At 50.0% G+C, this 21405-nt stretch overlaps 2 protein-coding genes across 4 annotated transcripts in view; both read right to left on the reverse strand.

Moving 5' to 3' along the window:
* Positions 1–1041: 1041 nt before the first annotated feature.
* Positions 1042–16643, reverse strand: MYBPHL (myosin binding protein H like). Its single transcript, XM_059137408.1, has 10 exons — positions 14667–16643; positions 14018–14203; positions 6015–6103; positions 5255–5450; positions 4886–5025; positions 4585–4744; positions 4347–4483; positions 3133–3319; positions 2272–2317; positions 1042–1129 (listed from the first exon to the last, which is right to left on the reverse strand). The coding sequence occupies exons 2-9, from the start codon at positions 14160–14162 to the stop codon at positions 2307–2309; spliced, it is 1065 nt and encodes a 354-aa protein (XP_058993391.1). The 5' UTR covers positions 14163–14203; positions 14667–16643; the 3' UTR covers positions 1042–1129; positions 2272–2306.
* Positions 16644–16784: 141 nt separating this feature from the next.
* The window catches only part of SORT1 (sortilin 1), a 69177-nt gene continuing 64556 nt past the window's right edge, over positions 16785–21405 (reverse strand). For all 3 annotated transcript variants that reach the window (XM_059137406.1, XM_059137405.1, XM_059137407.1), the window contains exon 20: positions 16785–21401. In XM_059137406.1, coding sequence (XP_058993389.1) covers positions 21387–21401 — 15 coding nt within the window. In that variant the 3' untranslated portion in view covers positions 16785–21386. The remainder of the gene's footprint in view (positions 21402–21405) is intronic.

A 21405-nucleotide genomic window follows, 5' to 3' on the forward strand; every position in this document is an offset into this window, starting at 1 on the left:
AAAATGAGGATTAAAAGAGATAAAGCCTGACATCCAGTATCTGATGCAGAGAAGGCTGTTCCAGTTACATATTACTGTGTAACAAACCAGCCCAGTATTTTATGGCTTGAGATAACAGCAACCATTTGCCTCATGATTTTACAATTTGGGCAGGCTTGTGTAAGGACCATCTGTCTCTGCTCCAGTGGGAGTGGGCTGGGCTTGACTAGGGCTGAATGGTCTCAGGTGGCCACACATGCCTAGGGGCTGTGGTGTGGACCGTTGGCTGGGATGCTTGGTTGTCCTGCATGTGGCCTCTCATAATTCAGTAATCTGTTCTGAGATTCTTTACATGGGAGCTGACCTCCAGAAGCAAAAGCAGAAACTACTAGACTTCCTGAGGTCTAGGCCCAGACCGTCACAGCATCACTTCCGCTATATTCTTTTGGTTAAAGGAGGTCACGTGGTCAGCCCAGGTTCAAGGGGAGGAGAAATAGACTCCAGCTCTTGGTGGGAAGAGCACTATGCCCATCCTAGCCAGGATGGGAGGAATTGCTATCTTTTGCGGACTCCATCGTAGAATGCCTTTAATATTTTACTTATTATAAGAATGAAAACAAACATGTAGGCAAGGGTACCTCGCCTTTATTCTTTCCCCAGGACTTAATGAGACTGCTCTACTTTCTTCAGTATCTCCCAGCCTTCGAGTCTCAGTGCTCTGTCTTTAATTAGCTTGGTACGTGTTTATGTGTTCTGCTGTCTGTGTCTCTGTGATGGACGTGCGTCCTGTTTTCCAACTTATACTGGAAAGTGCAGAGAGGAAGAGTACAAGTCATGTTCAGCATCTCTTTTAGTACCAGGCACTGGATAGAATTGAATTCAGCTCTGGCATAGACTCTAGACAAAAGGACGGTGTTAGAAACCTCTGCGGAAGAGAATGTGGGTATGGGGAGAAAGAGGAGTGTGAGGGTCTGCAGATTCCATACAGTCTGGCTAAAGGATTCCAATGTTCTAAATGTTTTTCCCATAGAGAGTGGCTCAAACAGATGGACACTGAGGCACTGAGGATCCACACATTTATTTAGATTAGTCCAAAGCAGACGCTGTGCTGGAGCTCCTTGAGAACACAGTCTCACCACCGCTGGGCTTCCTGGAGGCACAGAAAAGAAAGAGTATATTGTGGCTCTAACAGCAAACACCCAGTGCACATCCAGGATGCTGAGGCAATCCTCTCCCTGGTCCCTGGGTCCTGTGCTGTCGCTTCTCTACTTACTCTGCTGTGTTGCCCATGATGACTGAGAGAGAGGTAGCAGAGCAAGTCCTCCTGACAAAGCTAACCCCAACGTGACATTAACATTAGCCCAGAGAGGGGACTGAGGGGTGGCCAGAGAACTGTCTTTGCAAGCCAACTGGCAGAGAGAGTTCTCCTGAGAAGTCTGTGCTTTTAATGCATCCCTGAGGGTTTTTATTTGCTCTTTATCGATGATGGACTCAAATAAATGGCTTCTAGGTTGGTATTCTCTCTCAATTTTCATCAGCCCGGAACTGCAAATCCAAGGAGACACTGGGAACCAGTTCTCCTTAATTCTCCCACAAGCTGCTTTTTCACCCCACTCATCAGTTCGTACACAGCATTTCTACTGTGCGTGATTCGGAACCTGAACACGCTATCCCATTTTAAACGGTGATCTGAGTTGCCCTTTGCCAGTAATGTGCTGCTTGGGACCACATACCCACATGTTCAATTATTATTGGCATGATGATAATGGTGGTTTCTTCTCTCAGAAGGGAAGGAATCCGTAAACTTCCAAGCAGAAAATAAGCAAACTAATCTGTTTCTCACCATGCTCATGATTCTGAGGTAGAAACAATGACCAGAAGCAGCTTCCTGTTCCTTTTCCCTGCTGCTGCCACTTGCTGGTGATGACCTTCCATTCTCCATTCCTGATGGTTCCCTTGATGCCTTTTCGTATAGTGCCTGCCCGCCTCCCTCCCGCAGAACCCGCTTACAGTTAGGTAGATGCTGTCATCCCTTTCCAGAGGTCCCTTAGGTTTAATACCTGTCATCAACTTGAGTAGAGATAGATAGAGGATGTGACACAAGTAGTACCATCTATAGTAAATTCCTTTCACGGAGATGATGTGGTAGCTTCCCAAAGAAAGTGGTTAAGAGGAAAGTAGTCACCATTGGCTGCATGGTTGAAAGACTCAGGAATAAACGTCTGTCTCAGACTCAACACTAGTCATAAACATGACCTACTCCTTTCAGAACCCCAGCCCCTCTTTCCTTACCTTTGTCAGAGTTGCCCTAATCCTCTTGGGGAGCCTCAATGAGGAGCTGCAAGAATTCAGACATTTCTCAGAGTTAACATCTCCGAAATCTCTGGGAAACCTTCTTGTAGAGCACTGGGCAGGAATAGGTCTCTCCAGAGTCCATGGTGCTAATTAGGAGTCTCCACATGGGGAAAAATAGGGCGTGCAATGGCCTGTTCATTCCTAATTCATGCTATGCACACTTAGAGAGTGCCCACTGTGTGTCAGAAACTGGGCTCAGCACTGGTGGGGGTGGGCGATGACGACAAAGGCAAGTCAGAATGTCCCTTAATGGAGAAACAGATCAATATACAGGTACTTACATAACAATACGCTAAATGCAATGACGGACATCTGAACAGGGGGACAGGAATGGGTGGATGAATGAATACTTTAAAAGAGGTAGAGAGGATGTGCAATTCTCCCTTTTAGCAAACCGGAGGGGCAAGTCCTGACAGACAGCTGCAGCTTTCCCGGACTCAGTCAAAGACTGTATAATTTCAAGACAAACTATCTGAGCGAAGGCCAGGAGGCTTGTGCTCTTTCCACCACAGTGCTGACTTCTCACTTAAGCAGTGCTGGGGATCGTGGGTAAACCGATCACTGCCCTGTGCATCAGGTTTCTCCTTTGCAGAATGGAACTAGCTATCCTGTATTACAGAATAATGTTGGAGAGTAATAAGATACTGGAGGATAAAGATGGCTCCTCACATCCATCCTGATGTTAACAGGGCCGAAAGCACCTGCAGGGGGAGCCAGCCAAGCCCTGCTCCCTGCAGGCTTGTAGCTCCATCCCCGAATTTTCCAGCTGTGGAGAGAAGGAATGAGTTCTGCCCTTACCTTTCACATCCACCCGACAGTCCACAGACGCCTCCCCCAGGGGGTTAACCGCCTTGCAGGTGTAGATTCCCCCGTCAAAGGGACCAGGCTTGCGGATTTCTAAAGAACAGATTCCCAGGTGACTGAGAGCTCTGTACTTGGGGTTGCCTTGGATATCCATCTTGTTCTTCAGCCAGATGATCTTTGGCTGGAAGATAAAGATGAGGGGCCAGCACAGGAGTGATGAGAACCAGTTGTTCTTTCTGTGCTCAATTCCCGGGACTCCTTGCCTACAAGGCCTGGGGACACACTGGCCAGAGAAGTGGGAGGAGTAGGGTGCCTTAAGAACGGGTGACACAGGATCTAGAAGAGATAATGGTCTTCTGGAAAGCTCCCCATGCCTTACGTTTGGGGAGGTATTCCCTTTCCAGTACCCTCAAAAGCCTCCTAAGCTCCTTCTGTTGGTTTAAAAAAGCACCTGAAACCTTGCCTTGTTCAACTATTCTTGACTAGAAAAAAGGTGGGACCTCTGTCCCATCCTGCGCCAGCAGGCCCCTCATGGATCCCAAGTACCGGGCCTCAGGATCTCCTCTTTTTTGTATATACATTGTTGAATCATTCATATTCTGTTCCCACTGTTGGCTTGGGACTCACTGTTGCTCCTTTGGTTAGAAAGTAGTTTCTAGAGTGTGCTTATTGACATTCTCTTTCTGAGACTATCTCCATGCAGCCTGGCCCAGGACTCCTATGCGAAAGGTACTTAGTAAGGTTGTTAGTGCTGGTTTATGCAGTATGGTATCCAGAAGGACAGTGACCAGATTGAACAAAGACTTTCTCTGAGCCGTGGCCTCAACTCTAGATACCTGGCATGCAGATGGCCCTGAACAGGTGAGGCATAGTGGGTGATAAAGGAGAAACCAGAGAGACTCCATCGCCTCTGCCAGAGAGACAACTTGAACTCACGCCCAGCAGACCAGTAAGTGACATCTTCATATATGAGGAAATTGGAAAAGGAAATTGGAAAGCATCATCCACATCCATATCCACATCAGCCTGTCTTGGACTCTAAGTGCCCTGACTATTCACAGCCTGCCTGAGCCTCTGTGGAAGGGGCAGAGGATGGGGAACAGGGTAGGGGGAACAATGATGTAGTTAGAACACTCTTCCACATGGCGGAGATTAGGGCAGGAGCAGGGAATGGTGTGGCCTGGCCCATGGGCAGGACTCCCGCTCACCTTAGGAGAAGCGCGGACACAGCAGAAGAGCTGGGTGTCATAGCCGGTGACTGTGGTGCAGTCCGCCAAAGGCTGGGTGAACTTCGGGGCTTCAGAGAAATCTCGTTGCACAAACCCCTCGATCTTGCAGACAGTTGCTGAGGGGACCAAGAAGGGCCATGCTGTAGTGCCTGAGAGCCCCAGCCCTCTTCTACTCTTCATCCTCAGCTCTTCCCAGCTCCCAGGCCCCGGGTCCTACCTGCTTTCTGGATGTGGGCAAGGTCGGCTGTGATGGGGGCTGTCTCACTGAGCCCACACTGGTTCTCAGCAAAGACTCGAAAGGCGTAGGAGTTGCCCACGATGAGGTTGGAGACTGTGAAGCTGGTGCGGTGATAACGTTCCAGCACCGTGAACCACAGCTTAGGGGTCCCAAGAAGATGTCGTGAATGAGACCCCTGTTTTGTGAACTCACTCCACCTCAGCCCACTGCACAGAGCTACCAGAGTCCCATTCCAGAATGCGTTATTCCTCTCTCCCCACTCCCTCCCAGCTGGCCTCACCCCAGATTTTGTGTCAGCCTTCTGCAAGGTGTATCCCAGGAGTGCTGTGTTGCCCGTGTCTTGGGGAGGTGTCCACTCCAGAGTAGCATTGGAGCCCCAAACGTCCACCAACTTGATACTCTGAGGAGGGCCTGGCCTCTCTGAAAGGGCCAAGCATGGCAGCAGGCATGGTACCACTCACATATGCCTGGGAACCACTTCGGGAGTGCCCCTCCCCTTCTCTGCTCAGACACACTTCCCCTCACCCACCACTGTGCCCCACCCTCGGTGAGGCGTCACCCCAGCTTCCCCAACTCTCTGTGATGGCTCCTCTTTAGCCTGGAGAGGGAGCCCCTGAGGACCACTTCTCTCCAACTCCCTGCATTGTACCGATCACCAGGATGTCAATGGTGGCAGTGGCCTCCAGCTCTCCCAGCTGCACACTGAGCTGGTAGCGACCCGAGTCAGCACGTTGGGCTTCTCGGATGAAGAGGATGGAGTCCTGCTCCCCATTCCGCACACTCACACGGCTGGCATCCAAGGCACAGCCATCATGTGTCCAGGTGGCTCGAGGTTTGGGTTTGCCCTAAGAAATGGGAAAGGACTGTGAGGAACCCCAAGAGGGCTTATGACCCTCCCTGTCGCAATGGGGGCGGGGAGTCAGAGCCACCCCAGGTCCCCATGGTGACTTGACTTGAACTGAAAATGCCTTGAGTTAGAAGTTGGTGGGCTGTCCCAGGAGACTGGCATCTTTCATCAGCAGCCTAAGGATCATGGGTGGAATGAAGGGGTTTAGCTTTGAGTTTCCCACCCTCTGGGTTTAGGTCACCTGGGGCAGCTGAGACTAACTAGAGCTGCCTAACCCCCCAAGAGCCCTCTAAACCGAGAGCTCCCAGAACTCTGCTGACTGAAGGACATAGGGTAGCCTCAGTTCATCACCTGTGGCATTCCCAGCCCAAACCCCACATCAGGAGTGCAAATTGGAAGGGTCATTCTGCCTCAGATTTATGGTGACATGGCCCCCTTCATTCCAGGCCAGCATGACTGCTCCAGGGCCAGCAAGACTCTTAGTATCCGTTTCCAAATTAAAACCCTGGCCTGGTCCCAGCATGGGCCCAACATGGACCCAGCACGGGGCCAGCATGATCACCTGGAATGGGATCAGTAGGTTCACAGTGTCTCCGACCTTCCGGATATAGGTCTGCCTCAGGGTCCGAGGTAGCCAGATCTTGGGGTGCTCTGAGTGATGGAAGGAAAGGGAAGAGTGGGTGGTGAGCCTTCTAGGGTAGGAGGAGCAGAGCTCGAAGGAAGTGGACACCACCTGGCTGTACCTCGTGGGCAGATGACCCATGTGCTCAGCAAATCCAGCTTCTCCTAGGGAACGGGAAGATTGCTCCCATCGTCTCGCTGGGATTTAGGCAAAAGTGATTGGCTGAAAGAGCCCCTTGAGAGCATTCAAGTCTTGGCAGTAAGCACTGAAGTGTGAGCCTGATGCTTACTTCTTTTAATGGGTAACTCTCAAACTACTGACTTTTCATCAACCAAGATTCTTTTTTCTGTTTGCACACAGAATGGTTTAGCCTGTGCAGTTTGTCTCTCAGCCCCCTTCCTACGTTTGTCCTTAACAGCACTTCTTTTATCAAAGCCACTTTCAATGTTAGTCTTGACGTCCAAGGGTCAGCCCTACTTCTCAGCTTGAGGAGAAAGCTTTCCACTCTGAGGGCAGAGTCACACAGGACCCACTTAGGCAGCACCGACATCACCGCTCCGGGAGCTGACCCCTGGGTCCCTTCCTCTGCACGCTGCCCGCTTGGGCACCTGCCCGGTGCTCTTCCAGTTCATGGACCATTGCTTTGTATGAATAGGATCTGGGAAAGACTAGGCCCACTGCTCACTACTCCTTGATCTCCCAGGTGTGTTCCAGTGAGAAGAGGGATTAGCTCCTGTCCCTTGGCTTCCAGGATGGAGGCAGGAGATGCTCAGAAAGTGCTGAGTGTAAGGTATGGAGGCTGACCAGCTGTGACCTCTCCCCTCACAGAAAGCCTTGGGCGGCCTTGGCTGAGAAAGTGCAAACATCCCACCTGGGTTCCCTTGGGAGCTTGGCTTACACGGCACCATTTCCCAGCTTTCTAGGGCTCTGGTGTCCTCTCCAGGGGCACACATGGTCTCCTGCTGTTGTTGCTTTAAGTGAAATGTGATAGCACCTCAGGTCTCACCAACTCCCCAGCCTCTCCCCACAATTCACTGGAGCAGCTGTCAAAACTTCACCCCATTCACAACTGTGGCAAACTGCACAACGGTTTGACAGAGGATTTCAAACTTTCTGATAACAGTTCCCTGCAAATACATTCCTGAGCCTTCTACCACAGCATGTGTGTGTTTACTTATAAGTTGGACTGTTTAAATATGTACACGACGCAAGGCAAACTTCCGAGTGGTCAAATTCAAAATCAAGTGAAGAGAGTTTTCACTGTGTTCTTCCTACACCTCAATGCGTAGCCCACTGTTTAGAGCCCAGGAGCTTCCCTCCCCTGGCCAGCCCCATGACCGTCTTGAGATCACTTTTAGCCTTTGTAAATGAATATAAACATGGTACTGAGCACACACCGTCCATCTCATTGATCTATCTTCCCTTTTCACTGTGTGGTTTACATTTCCCCCTGGGGGTGCAGTCTTGGACTACGCTTCACCTAGGGCCCTGGCAAAAGCAGGAACTGAATGACGCAGGGCCTCTGCGCTCTCTGTCCTGCCTGTGCTGCTGGGGCTGACCTAAGAACACCACAACGACCCAGCCCCAGGCAGCTGAACGACACTGTTGCACTTGCCCTCTATTCGACTTTGACGGTTTGGAAGGGGGTGGGGCATGAAAAACAGAAGAAGTGTTTGTGTGATGTGTGCCCCTCCTGTGGCGGTCTTGGCGAGCAACCAAGGAGTTGAGAACAAGCGGATATGACTTAAGAGTTTTCTGAAAAAGAAGGGCGGCGATTGAAAAGAAGGGTCAAACCTCATCTTGCTGGGCTTGGTTCCCCACTGTCAGGTGGGGAAATAGCCCCTCATGCTTGCTGGAGAGAAGTCGGCTCTGCTGTCTCCTGCTTGGCCCGCGTGACGCAGAAAGACCCAGACGAGCACCAGGAACAAGAAGACAGGAGGGAAAGGGCTCGGAGCGAGAAACACATTGGTGAAGTTAGGCTGCCTTCCAGTCTAGAAGTGTGTGCCTGAAGGACCCGTTCTCTGAGCTCGGGGTCTCTGCCCACTTCCGGGGGCCTCTGCTGTCCCCTGGGGCCTTCTGCTGTTCCCTCCGCTGTCCTCTGCGGCCACCACAGTCAGGGCTCTGCCTGTGACCTCGCCCTTAGGAGAAGGAGGAGGCAAAGAAGGGAAGGCAGAGGGGACACCCTCCAGAGTTGGACAGGTTGGGGTGAGGAAAGGAACCCAGGTCGTCACGCCTGGAAGGCGTGCTGTCTGAGCCCTGCTAGAAGCTCAGGTGGGAAATGGGCTTTTCTATGGATAAGTGCAAGCTGAGTTATAGATTTCTGCCCACTTCGTGCCTTTTGTGTTTCTTAGATAACTACCTTGGAAGATGCTCCCATTGTTTCACCTGAACTGAAGAGAATGATCAGAGAAAGAGGTTTATGAGGAACATAGATTAAGAGCGTGGCCTTAGGAGGAGGACGAGCAGAACAGCCCTGAGATGCAGAGGGGATACCAGCGGGGGCAGAGAGACGGAGGAGAAGGGGACCGCTGGGATGGCAGTCTCTTCCTCCCCGGGGGGGGGGGGGGGGGGCTCCCCTGGCAGTTCTTTGCTTCTAGGCGGGACTCCCTGACTAGATGATGAACTGACAGGGAACAACTTACGTTAGCAGAATGTTGTGAGTCTGAAGATTAGGAGGTGAGGATTCTGTGCTCAGCAGGTTCCCAGACCCCAGCTGGGGGAAAGAGGATGGGCTCCAGGCCAAAGCAGCTGACAGAGTGAGGGAGGTGGCAGGAGAGTACTTGGCAGCTGGGGGCGCCCGGGGCAGCGGCATGCTCTCCCCAGCTCCAGCCCGGTGCTCTGGTGTGCCAGAGCAAGCGAGCAATCTGCTCCTTTGCTAAGAATGTTAATCGGAGGGCTCACTTGGGACACCTCTTTTCACACATCTGTGGTCAAGAGCGGTGTTAATTGTACCGACCTTGGGGAAACGCCCAATGTCTTTCTGTTCCTCAGATGCCAGCACAGCTGTGAACCAGAGACAGCCCTGTGGCACAGCCCGGGTCTTCTGAGACCAGGTTTGAGACAGCCACAGCATGGTTTTCTTCCGTTCATAGTCTTGGGGAAAAGGCATTTTGAAAAGTGCTTTGAGAGACATTGACTTCTGAGCAGTCTTTCTCTCAGACAGAATGCTAATTCTTTCTTGAAAATTAGCAGAGAAGGAGACTACTACTTCAAGTCCAAAGATCTTGACTCCTCTGGATTAGAAAATTCCTCTTAATTCTACCCTAACTCCATTCTGCTGAAGTTTATCCCCGTTTCCTTATTCTATGCTCATGGGAAATGGGTGTTCCTATTCTCTCAAAATTTCTCTTTGCGCCATTAAAGACTTTTCTCCAGCAATTTCTTAAGGGCTGCGAACTGCATGTTGATGTTATTACTTATGGTGTGGAGCATGAAGGAACAAGACAGACACATTGAAAGAATGAAGGCTGCGTGTGTGTACACCTATGTGTGAGAGAGAGTGCCTGTGCAAGAGTGTGTGCAAGTATGAGACGGTGTGGGCATGTACTCAGGTAAGTGTGTGAGCGTGTGAGCACGTGAGTGTGTGTGTGCACGTGTCTGCATGAGTGAACTACCCAGAAAGAGGAAAGGCACAAGGCAAGCTATGGCTTTGAAATAGGATGTGGCCTTCGCCTTATCAGAAACTTGTCTGGAGGGCATCTGGGTGACTCAGTTGGGTGAACATCTGCCTTCAGGGTCCTGGGATCAAGCTCCACATTGGGGTCCCTACTCAGTGGAGAGCCTGCCTCTCCCTATGCCCCTCTCCCTCCTTGTGCTTTCTCTCTTGTTCTCACAAAAATAAATCCTAAAAAAAAAAGTTTTTTAACAGAAGAAAAGAAACTTGTCTGGAATAGTGTCATAGGGAAAGTGACCTCTGAAGTACCTTGTGAAGGACAAGAGTGTCAGCTCCTTGAAGACTGTGAAACTAAGCTCAGAAAAAAACCAGAAGGACATAAAAGAGTAACACATAAGAGTCTGAGGAGATTTGTGGCAGAGCCACAAGAGGGAAGAGGCCTGGGGCCTGAAATTATTGCATGCAGAACTATTTTTAATAGAAATGAATAGAGAAACTTTTTAATAGAAATAAGCATCTATTGTTTGGGGGATTTCAGTTCTGAGACCCACTTGTTACCTCGACAGGCATTTCCTGATGAGCGCAGTCTCCACTGCTCGAGATCTGCTCTCTGGCACCAGATCCTGCGGCACCACTGAGACCTCTGACCCAAGCCTTCCCACCCCTGCACTCCCCATCACCCTCTTGGTTACCACGCTCTTTCCTACCCAACTTACAGTCCAGTCCTTATACTCACTCCCTTGTGTACCCACTCAGCTCCCTTGATCCTCTGGTACTCCACTGCACTCCTCGCCATGGCCAACACCAGTTAAATGCTTTCCAGCCCCTTAGTGCCCACATCTGCACACTGGGGAAAAATACAAGAGAGGCTGACTGTGAGCCACTAACACTGACCACTAACTCCCAATAGCCCCCTTGCAATCCTTCCAGACTTCCCACTCAGCTTCCTCTTCTCTTGAGTGACTGCTGCATACCTTCCTCTTCTAAAAGCTCCATACCTTCTCCCTCATCCTCATCCTTAGTTGATGACCTTGCTAGTGTCTCAGGCCTGCCTATGACCTATGCTTAACTCAGCATTCAGAATAAGCCTTAAAACCTATACCTGATCATGTCAGTTCTCACTTAAAACCCTGCCCAGGCTGCCCCATCAGTCTCAGTGTTGAGTCAGTCTTCACAATGGTATTGCTACTTCCCTGCACCCAAACCCATCATTCTCTCTCTCAAGCTGCTACAGGCACAATGGCCCCCATCCATAGGGCACACTCCTGCCTCAGGGCCTTTGCACTAACTATTTTCTCTAAACAGAAAACATTCCCCTCAAATATCTGCATGCATTGTTCTCTCATCTCCTTTAAATTGCCGCTCAAATAGCACCTTTTTAATGAGCCCTTCACTGAATATCCTGCTTAAAATAGCAAGCAAGTTTCCCACCCCCAGCACTTTCTATCCTCCTCTGCTTCATTTTTCGGCCCGTTTCTGACATATTGTATATCTTACTTGTTTATTTATTGTCTATCTCCTTATACTAGAATGGAACTTCCACAAGGGGCATTATTTTTGCCTATTTGGTTCATTTTTCTAACAGTGCCTGCCACATAATAATCATGAAAGAAATGTTTGTAGAAGGAAGAAAGAGGGTAGGAAAGTAAGAAGGGAGGGAAGAAGAAGAAAAGGAAGGGAGGTTGCTCCCAGGCATGGGCTCCAGTTTCCCAAGCCTGGAAGACAGAACAATTCAGATTGAAAGGAGATGCAGTTATTCTGAAATCAGCAGATGGACCCTTCCTCTGGGTCTCAGATCCTCCTCTCCTCCACAGCAGGGGAGCAACCTGTCCTCCACCTCCCACCTGGAGGTGCTGCCTCCAGGCCCCAGTGCCTCCGTGTAGTGCTGAAGGCAGACGGAAATTGTTTCCCAGTGCTGGCTGCCTACATTTGCCTATTTAGCCACAGAGCAGGCTTTCTTGACTGAAAGCTCAGTGTTAGACAGTTGCAGGCTAATTTGATGTTGCAAATGAATTTTTGCTTCTGGTCCCTATTCTGTTTTCCACGTCTACTGCAGGGCCCCTCTGGATCCCGCAATGCTCCCCACAAAATAGAGGAGGTGTTAAAAGGAGAAAAAAAGGCCCTGGCGCTCACGGGAATTTAGGGACCATCTAGGCCAGGTCCATGCTACCCTGAAGGACCTTCGAATGGGCTTCAGGGATTCTGTGAGTTCCCCGAAATTTTTTGAGTATTTTTCCTGGAATAAGCTTCCACAGATGTCATCAGAATTTCCTAGGTGTCCATAGCCATCAAAAGGTTATCCTTCAATTTACAGATGAGAAAATGGAAGCCTAGAGAAGGGCGCTCACTGACTTGCCTAGGGTCACAGTACAGAGCTGGGACTTGAACTCCTGTGTTTCCTAAGCAGATAACAGAATCAAACATACTTTGCAAACTATCACAAGCAATGCCTACTACCCCTGACCTCTGGGAAGCTAATGAGTTGAGCTGCTGGCGCTGGTGGCCCTGAGGCCTGGGGCTCTTGAGGCTGCACTCGTTGGAGATGGCCAGGGGCTGTCAGGAGCCCACGGCCCACAGCATCTACTCACAGCAGAGGGAGGAGTGTGGGTGGGTTGGATGCTGTCTGCCAGGGTCTTAGGGAGACCCGCCAAGTCCGGAGTCAGCAGTCCTGGCTCTCATTCTCTCTGTGGCTTGTTCCTTGGACCTTTTTTAAGAAGAAACTGGTTTTCTGTCTCAAGACTATCCCAGCCTCAGGGTGCCTGGGTGGCTCAGTGAGTTAAACCACTGCCTTCGGCTCATCCTGGTGTCCTGGGATCAAGCCCCACATTGGGCTCCCAGCTCTGCAGGGAGGCTGCTTCTCCTTCTGACCTTCTCCCCTCTCATGCTCTCTCTCTCTCAAGTAAATAAAATCTTAAAAAAAAAGAAAAAGAAAAAGAAGACTATTCCAGCCTCAATGCTCACAGTAACTTCTGCTCCCTCGACCTCCTTTTCCATGGAGCAAACTCAGCCAGCTCTCTCCCTGTGACATCTAAACAGCTCCCGAAAACCCAGAGTCTCCTATGAGGATGACAGGAGGTAGCCAACTTCCCCTAGTCAACCCCATTTGCAGGTAGAACTCTTAGTCTTCACTCCTGACTTGGAAATACCTTATCATCTCTTCACATCTTAGCTTGCCTCTTCTGAGGCACTTCCGGTCATCTCCATAATCCTTTCAGCTGCCCTACTAGGTAGATATTGTTAATTACCATTTTACAGAGAGGAAATTGAAACTGAGCAGTTGGTTGGCTTGTTCAAGGGCACAGAACTGCCGAAGGTGGCACTGGGCAGAGTCTAGATCACGTCATCTTCTCCTACTTCCCCCTACCCTGGGGTTCCATGAGCTTCTTGTTTTCAGTCTTCCCATCCCCTGCACTCAAGATGTCGAGAGGCCCAAAGTAGGGACTTAGTGCAGGTAACTGTCTTAAATGTGTAAGGTGCCCATGGTCCCTCCTGCCGGTTAATGCACAGAAGGAAAAAAGCCTGGCTCCTGCCTCCCATGTCTGGCAAGCTGAGCCAGGTCCAACGGGTGACACCCCAAGTAAACATCACAGAGATCACAGAGCTGTGAGCTGCAGAGGCCTCAGCCAGGGGGAGCTGGGGAATGGGTGGCGCGGCTGCTGGCAGGGACACCCGGTACTAGGAGGGCCATCTACCACCTCCTGGCTCAAAAGTGCCTCTTTGCTTATAAGAGGCTCACAGAGAATACTGTGGAAGGGAGGCCAGTAGTTCTCCTGGATGGGCTCTTCTTCCATGGAGCTCAGACCCCAGGAGGCTGGGGATTTCCCCTGGGAGCCAGCTGGAGCGTTAGTATAGCTCCTCGATCTATGGCACTGCCGAGCGACAGGCAGAGTGTCCTGCACTATTTGTTCACCACCCAATCTCTCAGTTGCTAGAGACTTTTCATTGCCCCCCCCCCCCCAATCCAGACAGCCACCATCTCACCCCTCATTCCCTTCCTGGCTGGTATTAGTATATCAGGTCCTCAGTCTCTGGGACATTTTATTACAAGTACAAATATAAACAGATCATCTTTAGTCACTGTAAAGGGCTGCAAATACCACTCACTGACTTCTCACCCAAAAAGCACAAACCCAGCAGACACTTGAGCAGCAAATAAGAATCCACCAAGGGAAGGGGTGGGGGTTCCAACCAGTGCTCCTCCATCCTGGGTACCAGTCCCATGAAGCCGTTCACCTCTGCACAAAGCTAAGGAGGTGCAGCCGGGTGTTAGGGAGACCTCCCCAACTCCTACTGACCCAGCCGCCCCATCCTTCCCAACCCCACGGGTCACCTTCTATATGGGGCAGGAGCTGGGGAATGGGGTTGCTGGACTCTTGTCGAGATGAAGCGGGGGGTCCTTCAGCATCAGCGGTGCGCGTTTCTTTCACCTTCAGTGTGGATCCCGAGGGCACCTCCAGAGCTGTGACTGCCTCCATGCTGGGCCACCCCAAGGCTGGGCTCCAGCGGGAGATTTTCACTGTTGGTGGTGAGGGAGGGGCTAAGCACCTGCTCTCCAGCCTGGCCTCCCAGGGTCCCAGCCACGGGCTTATGTAACTGGCTGGCCTTCTCCCACCCAGCTCCTCTCAGCAGAAGGGCTGAAGCAGGGACTGGGGAAGACAGGAAGATCAGACAGCAGCCCAGAATAGCCGCAGGAGGGCTGAGGTGACAGCCCTCGCACAGCACTGGGGAGGGCAGGGAGGGCTTGAGCTCCCCTGACTGCACGCACAGATCGAACAACGGGGGTCGGGCTTAGCAGGCTTAGTGGGTTTTGCAGGCACACCTTTAAGGGCTCCTACTCTCTCAGCTCCACAGTCGGAGAGCTCTAAGTTCTTACCCACTTGCCCTTTATGGGGTCTGTCCCCATCCCTTCCGCCTAACCGCCTAGTGGTAGTGGGAGGAGGCTGAGTCCACACTCCCGGGGCCAGACCAGCTGGCCTCACCTTTGGCTCCATCACCAGTTAGCTGGTGTGACTGGCCACATGTCACTCTCTTAGGTCTGCTTCCTCACCTGCAAAACGGAGAGGATAAGGACCACAGGGTTGTCGTATTACAAGAGGCAATCTGTGTAAAGTGCTTAGCAGAATGTGGCTAAGTGCTCCATAAATGTGAGCTATTTTTAGGTGAGGTCGGCATGTGGCCCTCTGAGTGCTCCCCTGCCTCGGAGATAAAGCACCAGCGGAGTGAGAGGCAGCCACAGTGGAGGGGAGCCAGGGCTGAGAGGCCGGAGGGTGTGGGTGTCACTTCTGGCTGTGCTACTCTCTCAGGATGGAGGTGACCCTGGGCGGATCACGAACTCTGAACCGCAGAGCCTTGGGCTCTGAGACCAGAGATGCTGACACCATGACCGTGTTGAAGAGAAAACAGTTAAAGTGGAAGGAAGTGGCCAGACCACTGGGTTAGTAACTCACCGAAGGTTCTGTGTGATGTCTAGGCTTACCAAGTCACCATTCCTCATGTCCTGTCCACCGCATCCAAACGGTTTCCTATCACACCCCTGCTTTACTAGCTCTAGAAAGCAGCATCCCTGTGTGTGCGTGTGTGTGTGTACACATTACTTTTTACAGCAGTTTTAGGTTCCCAGTAAAGTTGAATGGAAAGTACAGAGTTCCCACATATCCCCACCAGCCTTTTCATTTATGGAAAAAATAAGAGTGTAGTTGAATGGGCTCTTTACACTCATTTTTCCCTTTAGCCCTCAATTTGGAGGCAGAGTCGATACTTTCCCAGGAGCCTTTGCTACTCTTTGCAGCTTATATTGGGGCTGAGGGCCAGGACAGCCTGCAGAGGCACTTCTGGCCCAGGAAACTATTCTCAGGAGCTGGGATGGCGGAGGCGGAGCTACAGAGCTTGACCTCTGAGGCTGCGCCTGTCACGTGGGGCCTAGTGTGAAGGCTTCTAGCTGATTTCTCTAGCCAAAGCCCTTATAAATACAGAGTCCCCACACCAGGTGGTATGAAATTGGCCTAGACTTTCAGCCTGAGCCCTTTGTTGCAATCAAGGTGTAAAAGAATCAAGTTAAAAATGTAGACTCCTAGGGTCTGTCCATTACAGTCTTATTTAATGGGTCTGGGTGGGGTCGAGGAATCTGCATTTGAAAAAGCAACCTAGGGGCGCCTGGTGCTCAGTGGGTTAAGCCTCTGCCCTCAGCTCAGGTTATGATCTCAGAGTCCTGGGATGAGCCCCGCATTTGGCTCCTTGCTCAGTGTGGAGCCTACTGCCCCCCCTCTCTCTGCCTGCCTCTCTGCCTACTTGTGATCTCCCTCTCATTCTGTCAAATAAATAAATACAATCTTAAAAAAGAAAAAAGAAAAGAAAAAGCAACCTAGTGATTCTGGTGCGGGAAGACTTTGGACACTAGCTTAGCTAGACTTCCTGAAAATAAAACTACCATACGCCATCTCCCAGGGGAGGAACTTCTCCACCAGATAGCTGGCTCCTTCATAGGAAGGTCTTCTGCCTCGTCATCTTCAGATCATGGTGTCAGAGTAAGTATCCATTGGAAATGTCACCCAGGATGGCTGGTTCAGAGGCAGTCTTCAAGGCTGGGCTAAAGTCTCAAGGGAGGTGGACAGGAACTTCTCCTAAAAAAATACCTGGGGAGCAAGGAAAGCTGCAACTCTTTGAAAGGTCCTTAAATGAAATGAATCAGGCAGGACTATGAGCAAGAGCAGCAAGAGAAATCTGAGAGAGGCCACTGGGAAGTACCGAACTTAAGCTTCCAGTATTGTCATTTGTCAAACCTGCCTGAAGGAACAGCTAATTTGGGACAGTCGTTCTCTGCCGTCTATCCAGAAGGAAGTGGTTCGCTGCTGCACCCTGAGGGCATATGGAGTAAGAATGGGAAAGCTGGTCCTACAAATACCCACGGGAGGTAGTTAAGGGGCACAAAGGACAAGAAAAACTAAGTTTTCCCACCACAACTTACCAAGTACCTCTCACGCTACCGGTGCAGGCCTGGCTCTTTACCTGGTTTATTCTCCGGTTGCTGGAGTTTGATTTCTGAAGCTAGAAAACTGGGAAATCACGGTAACAAACTGTAGCTTAGTCATTTCCATAGGTCAGGTAACAAAGTCCAGTCTGTTTTATTTCTAACTCAAAAATTGCAAATATACAGAAAATTACCAGTACAAAGTTAAACACATCCAGATTTATTTACACAATGCTAATAAAGAAATTTAAGTTTGATTTCCATTTTGTGGAATTTTGCTATGGGGTCTGGCTTTGTTGGGTAACTGACATGGGTCACTGAAACTTGATTATCCCACCCCACATGCAATTTTCTGTCCCAAGGGAACAGAAGACTTGGGTTTTTAGCGCACATGCAGTAATGATGTTAATACTGCTTTATACTTTAGTAGGAAGGCAGCTGTCCCACAGCTGGGGGAGGGGTCAGAGAAGTTACAGGACAGGAAGGGACCACATGCTCAGAAAGGGAACGAGACACAAGAGAGGGTTGAACAACAGGCACGTGGGGACCCTGAGCATTTCTGTGCATGAGGACAAGAAGGATACGACCAAAACCCTCCTTCCCTAGACGTCCAAACACGGGAGGTGGGCAGGATCATCGAGGAACATTCAAGTCACCCGACCGCAAACTGAGGGCATGCAGAGGATGAGAACTGCATGAAAGATTTGGGACATATCAATAAATCATTAACATGTACACTATACAGTTTATACATGTATATATGTACATATATATATATATAAAGGTACAGATTAGTTTATGTTATTCTATATAAACGAGGATGCTTAAGAATGTACTGGTGTGAAAAAATGCATACAGCCAGTTTTTGAAGACAGTTTCAAATTAATGTTGTGACTCTTATTGTTATAATGCAACATAACCAAGGAACCAACATACTCCTGCCGTGTCAGTCAGCCTCTGCGAGGGCAAGGCCCAGCTCTGCTCAGGCAGGACGGTGCTCCCAGAGCTGCTGGGTACATGGGTGGCAGATGAAACTGAATGTCTGGCCCCTGCTGAAGGCCAGCACTGAAGGTCTGGCCTTCAGTGCTGGCCTTCTGGTCTAGTACTCCGTCATGCGGCACATCTTACACTTTGGTTTTATTCAAAGGACATTTAAGTCCCTGTTTACCTCCCTGCTTGAGGCCAGGTAGTAGCATAGTCGAAAAGCTGAAGCTCTGACTTTAGCAGTTCCAAGCATCCGGGCTTCAGATGGGGTGAGGAGGAAATACCAACAAGTAGGGAGAGCTCCACACCCTTTGCGCGTGGAGGCAGGGTTCTTAGAGCCTTCTGAAGGGAAAGAGGACCTCTCTACTTGAAGGATTGGTCTAGAACAGAGAGAACTGACTGAAACTCCAGCCAGCTCTGCAACCCGGGGTGGGTGTGGACAGCTCCGCACTCCCCTCTGCATCCTGGTCCTGTGACCCAGGCCATGGGAGAACCAGCTGCAGTGTAGAGAGCCAGTGCAACGGCTGGAGGCGGCCAGCCTGTTACTAATGCGTCATGGATGAAAGGCCAGCTTGGACATGGAGAGGCCCAGAGGCAAACCTAGGAATTAGAGAGGTACACACTGGAAAGCCTACTCAGAGGCAGATGGCAAGTTCTAAATTTCAGTTATAGCTCATCTATTGAATCTTCTGAGCCCAGCTGAGAACTGCCAAAACTCTCCAGACTTTTTTCTTCTCCTAAGTGAGGTCCCCATTCAAATACCAGCTCAGGTGCACGGACCCTTGGCCTCTAGAGTCACCAACCCAAAGCCCTCTTAGGGCCAAGGTGCCGATCACAGGTGAGGGATGGTGAGTTCTCCACCCGGACTTAAAAGCTCAGACCACTGTAGACAGTCTGATGTGTCCAACCTTTCTTATGGTGCTCAACCCTATTGCTGAAACCTCCAGAAATCATCTCTTCTCTTCTGCTACCATCAAGCCCGAGATTTTATACAACGAAAAGCTACACTTTACTTTCAAAGATAATGCTCCTAATCTAACGTCAGTAGAACAAATTAGAAATCGTTCTCTCTTCGAAGCCATCACGGATAATAGGCTGATATACTTGCTGGCTGAGATGGGAAGCTAACTAGCCAATGAAGGGGGTGATCCAGGCTTGTTAGCAGTCCTCCAAACAACTAAGCTAGCCAGCCAGACAGACGAGGATGAGAAAACAAGGACAGGGAGAAGGTAGTTCCTCAAGGGACAGCCCACACCTGCATCTAGATGAGGGGCAGTTTCTAAATACACATTCAAAATTACCATTAATTTTTGTTTTTCAGCCATGTAAAACAGGAGAATAAAATTTTCTGTCACAGTGGCAAAAAGGAGCGACACACTGCTCCCACAGAGATGCCACCCATCCCTCTCCTGAAGGACAGAGAGGCGACCGTATGCAGGAACCCTGCCCGCCCTGGGCACGCAGCCCCTGCACACATAAAAACGTTCAAAAGCTCTAAAGACAACTGGCCAGCACTGCTTGCCATGCACACAGAAACCCTGGACAATTTACTCACTTTTGTACCTCAGCTCCGTCTCCTGAAAAATGGGGACGACAAACCCCTGGCCTTCAAAGAGAAAGTCTCATCGAGAATGTTCTAAGTTTCCAAAGACACAATGCCAAGTCAAAGTGCTCTGAAAATTGCCAAGTTCTACAGAAGTCCCAGATACCCTTAGAAGCCCAGAGCTCTAACCTTATTTGGTTAAGGAAGAAGATAAACTTTCCTACATCCTAAAATAAATCCGAGAACTACCACATACGCACACATCTGCCCAGGCGAGTATAAGCTGCAGGGAGAAGGTGTGCGGCAGGAGTGGGTCTTTTCTGGGCATGAGAATCACTTTGGGCGGAAGGGGACTGTGTCCGGGAGAAAGACTGACACGTTATCATTTGTGAGCTGGTCTATCTTTGGAATGTTTTTTAAATTTAAAAACTATGCAAAATGAATGAGCTTTTCCTAAAAGACCAGTGCTCTATGGCTCAAACAAATACGAATTCTCTTCACAAAAAATGCCCTAGCTTTATTTCCCAACTGAAGCTCCCTGACTCATTTAGTTCTGCTGCAGCTTCAAAGTCTCTAACCTTCTCCATCCACCCCCTCTCCCACTTTCCCTGCTGCTGTTAATCCATTCTGGGGAGGAGAGAACACAGCCATCTGCTCACGCATTCTGACAAAAGTTGATTTGGCACGTCTACTTTTTCGTGACTTTATCACCATAAAATGAACTAGCAGCAAAATGGCAGTTACCAAAGAATGTCCCAACCATAATTACTGGGAGAAACTGTGGCCAGCACAGTAGGGACACTAGGACCAAAAATGTACTATACTATATACCTGGAGAGCAAATATTCAAGCTCTATTAAAACGAATTATTGCAGCTTTCCATTACTGTGTGACCACCCAAATCTCCACCTCACCACATTCTACTGTTAACTTGATCTGAAAAAATGTCCAGTGGAAAACTTCCTTAAATTTAAAATACGAACTTAACGCATCAGGTAAAACATCACCTACACTATACATGTGTTTTCAGTTGGTTCGGCCACAAGTTTCATGCCAACAAATTAGATGGCAAAGCTGGAGAAAATAGGTGAGGAAGAGAGCCTGGTAATAAAATCTTGATTTTTAAAAAATAGTTTATAAATCTGAAAACATGTCTAGTCCTGGCTCCATGTACAACAGCAGTCCAAGAGGCAGCAAGCAAGTAGCCATCCTAAGGACTCACCACGATGCCCACAGGTGACAGAGGACACAGAGCACTGTGATGTTCAGTCCTCAGAGGCCACCCCGGACACCCTCCCTTGGCTCCAGTGGAGAGACCCCACAGCCTGGGCAGATATCCAGGGCAAGCCCTCACCCTGTCCTTGAGCAAGTTCACAGGCACAGACATGAAGCACGGCTGGAAAGATCTTGGAAGAAGCAAGAATTTGTCCTTTAATAGGTGCTAACCCTAGTCAACTCCCTGCTGCTCCCTTCTTCCTGCCCCAAGTTAAAAATATTGCCCTTTAAGTTTTCCTGATTTAGTGTCTTGGAAGCACATGGTTAAGTCAGTTGCCGAAAGGCAATTAACGAGGGTATTGCCTAATTAAATGGGGTGGGGGGAAGAGACACCACTGTGGTCCATGGTCCCCGAAAGAGCAAGCAAGCAAAGGCGGGGTGTGTGTGAGGAGCTGGTATGTAGCACTCTCGGCGTGGGGCTGTCCCTGGCCGGAGAAAGGCTGCCAGGCCATGCCAGTCATCGCAGCCCCCGAGTCCCTCTCAGCAGCTGCTCCGTGTCGCCCGGCAGAGCCCAGGGACAGCACCAAGTACTTGGTGATGGTTGATGCTGGGGTTGGCAGGTGCCTGGGGGCAGGCGCCATGCAAAACATGCAAGAGGGGGGTTAGTGAAACATTCCCTTCCAATCCCATTTCCCTTACCAAACAGAAACAAAACCAAAAGAACCCATACTTTGCAAAAAGACAGAACTTGAAATAAAAAATTAAAAAATTTAGATTTCCCCCCCTTCTCAGAGCCAATCGTGAGAGTGTTTCAGGTCCCCACCCACCCACATTTCTTTAGTGCAGGTCCTTTTGGCTTTGGTGGAAGCAGCAGAAACAGAGCTGGGTCCCTCACAATGGGAAATTTATTCCCCCCAAGTTGGAGCCACAGGGCGTGTGAGAGGTACTGCGGTTCCATCATCTGTGCTCGGTCCCAGCCACTTTGAAGAGCTATTCCAGGAGGTCCTGA

Source organism: Mustela lutreola, chromosome 10, assembly GCF_030435805.1.
Source record: "Mustela lutreola isolate mMusLut2 chromosome 10, mMusLut2.pri, whole genome shotgun sequence".
Taxonomy (NCBI): domain Eukaryota; kingdom Metazoa; phylum Chordata; class Mammalia; order Carnivora; family Mustelidae; genus Mustela; species Mustela lutreola.

What these genes read in the sequence shown, in the direction of transcription:
- MYBPHL (XM_059137408.1), bottom strand. Translation starts at nt 14,162, where the DNA reads ATGGAGGCAGTCACAGCTCTGGAGGTGCCCTCGGGATCCACACTGAAG. An exon ending in GCTCCTGCCCCATATAGAAG is followed by an intron (nt 6,104 to 14,017) that starts GTGACCCGTGGG and finishes TCCATCACTCAG; the next exon opens with AGCACCCCAAGATCTGGCTA. An exon ending in GTGTCCGCGCTTCTCCTAAG is followed by an intron (nt 3,320 to 4,346) that starts GTGAGCGGGAGT and finishes TTTATCTTCCAG; the next exon opens with CCAAAGATCATCTGGCTGAA.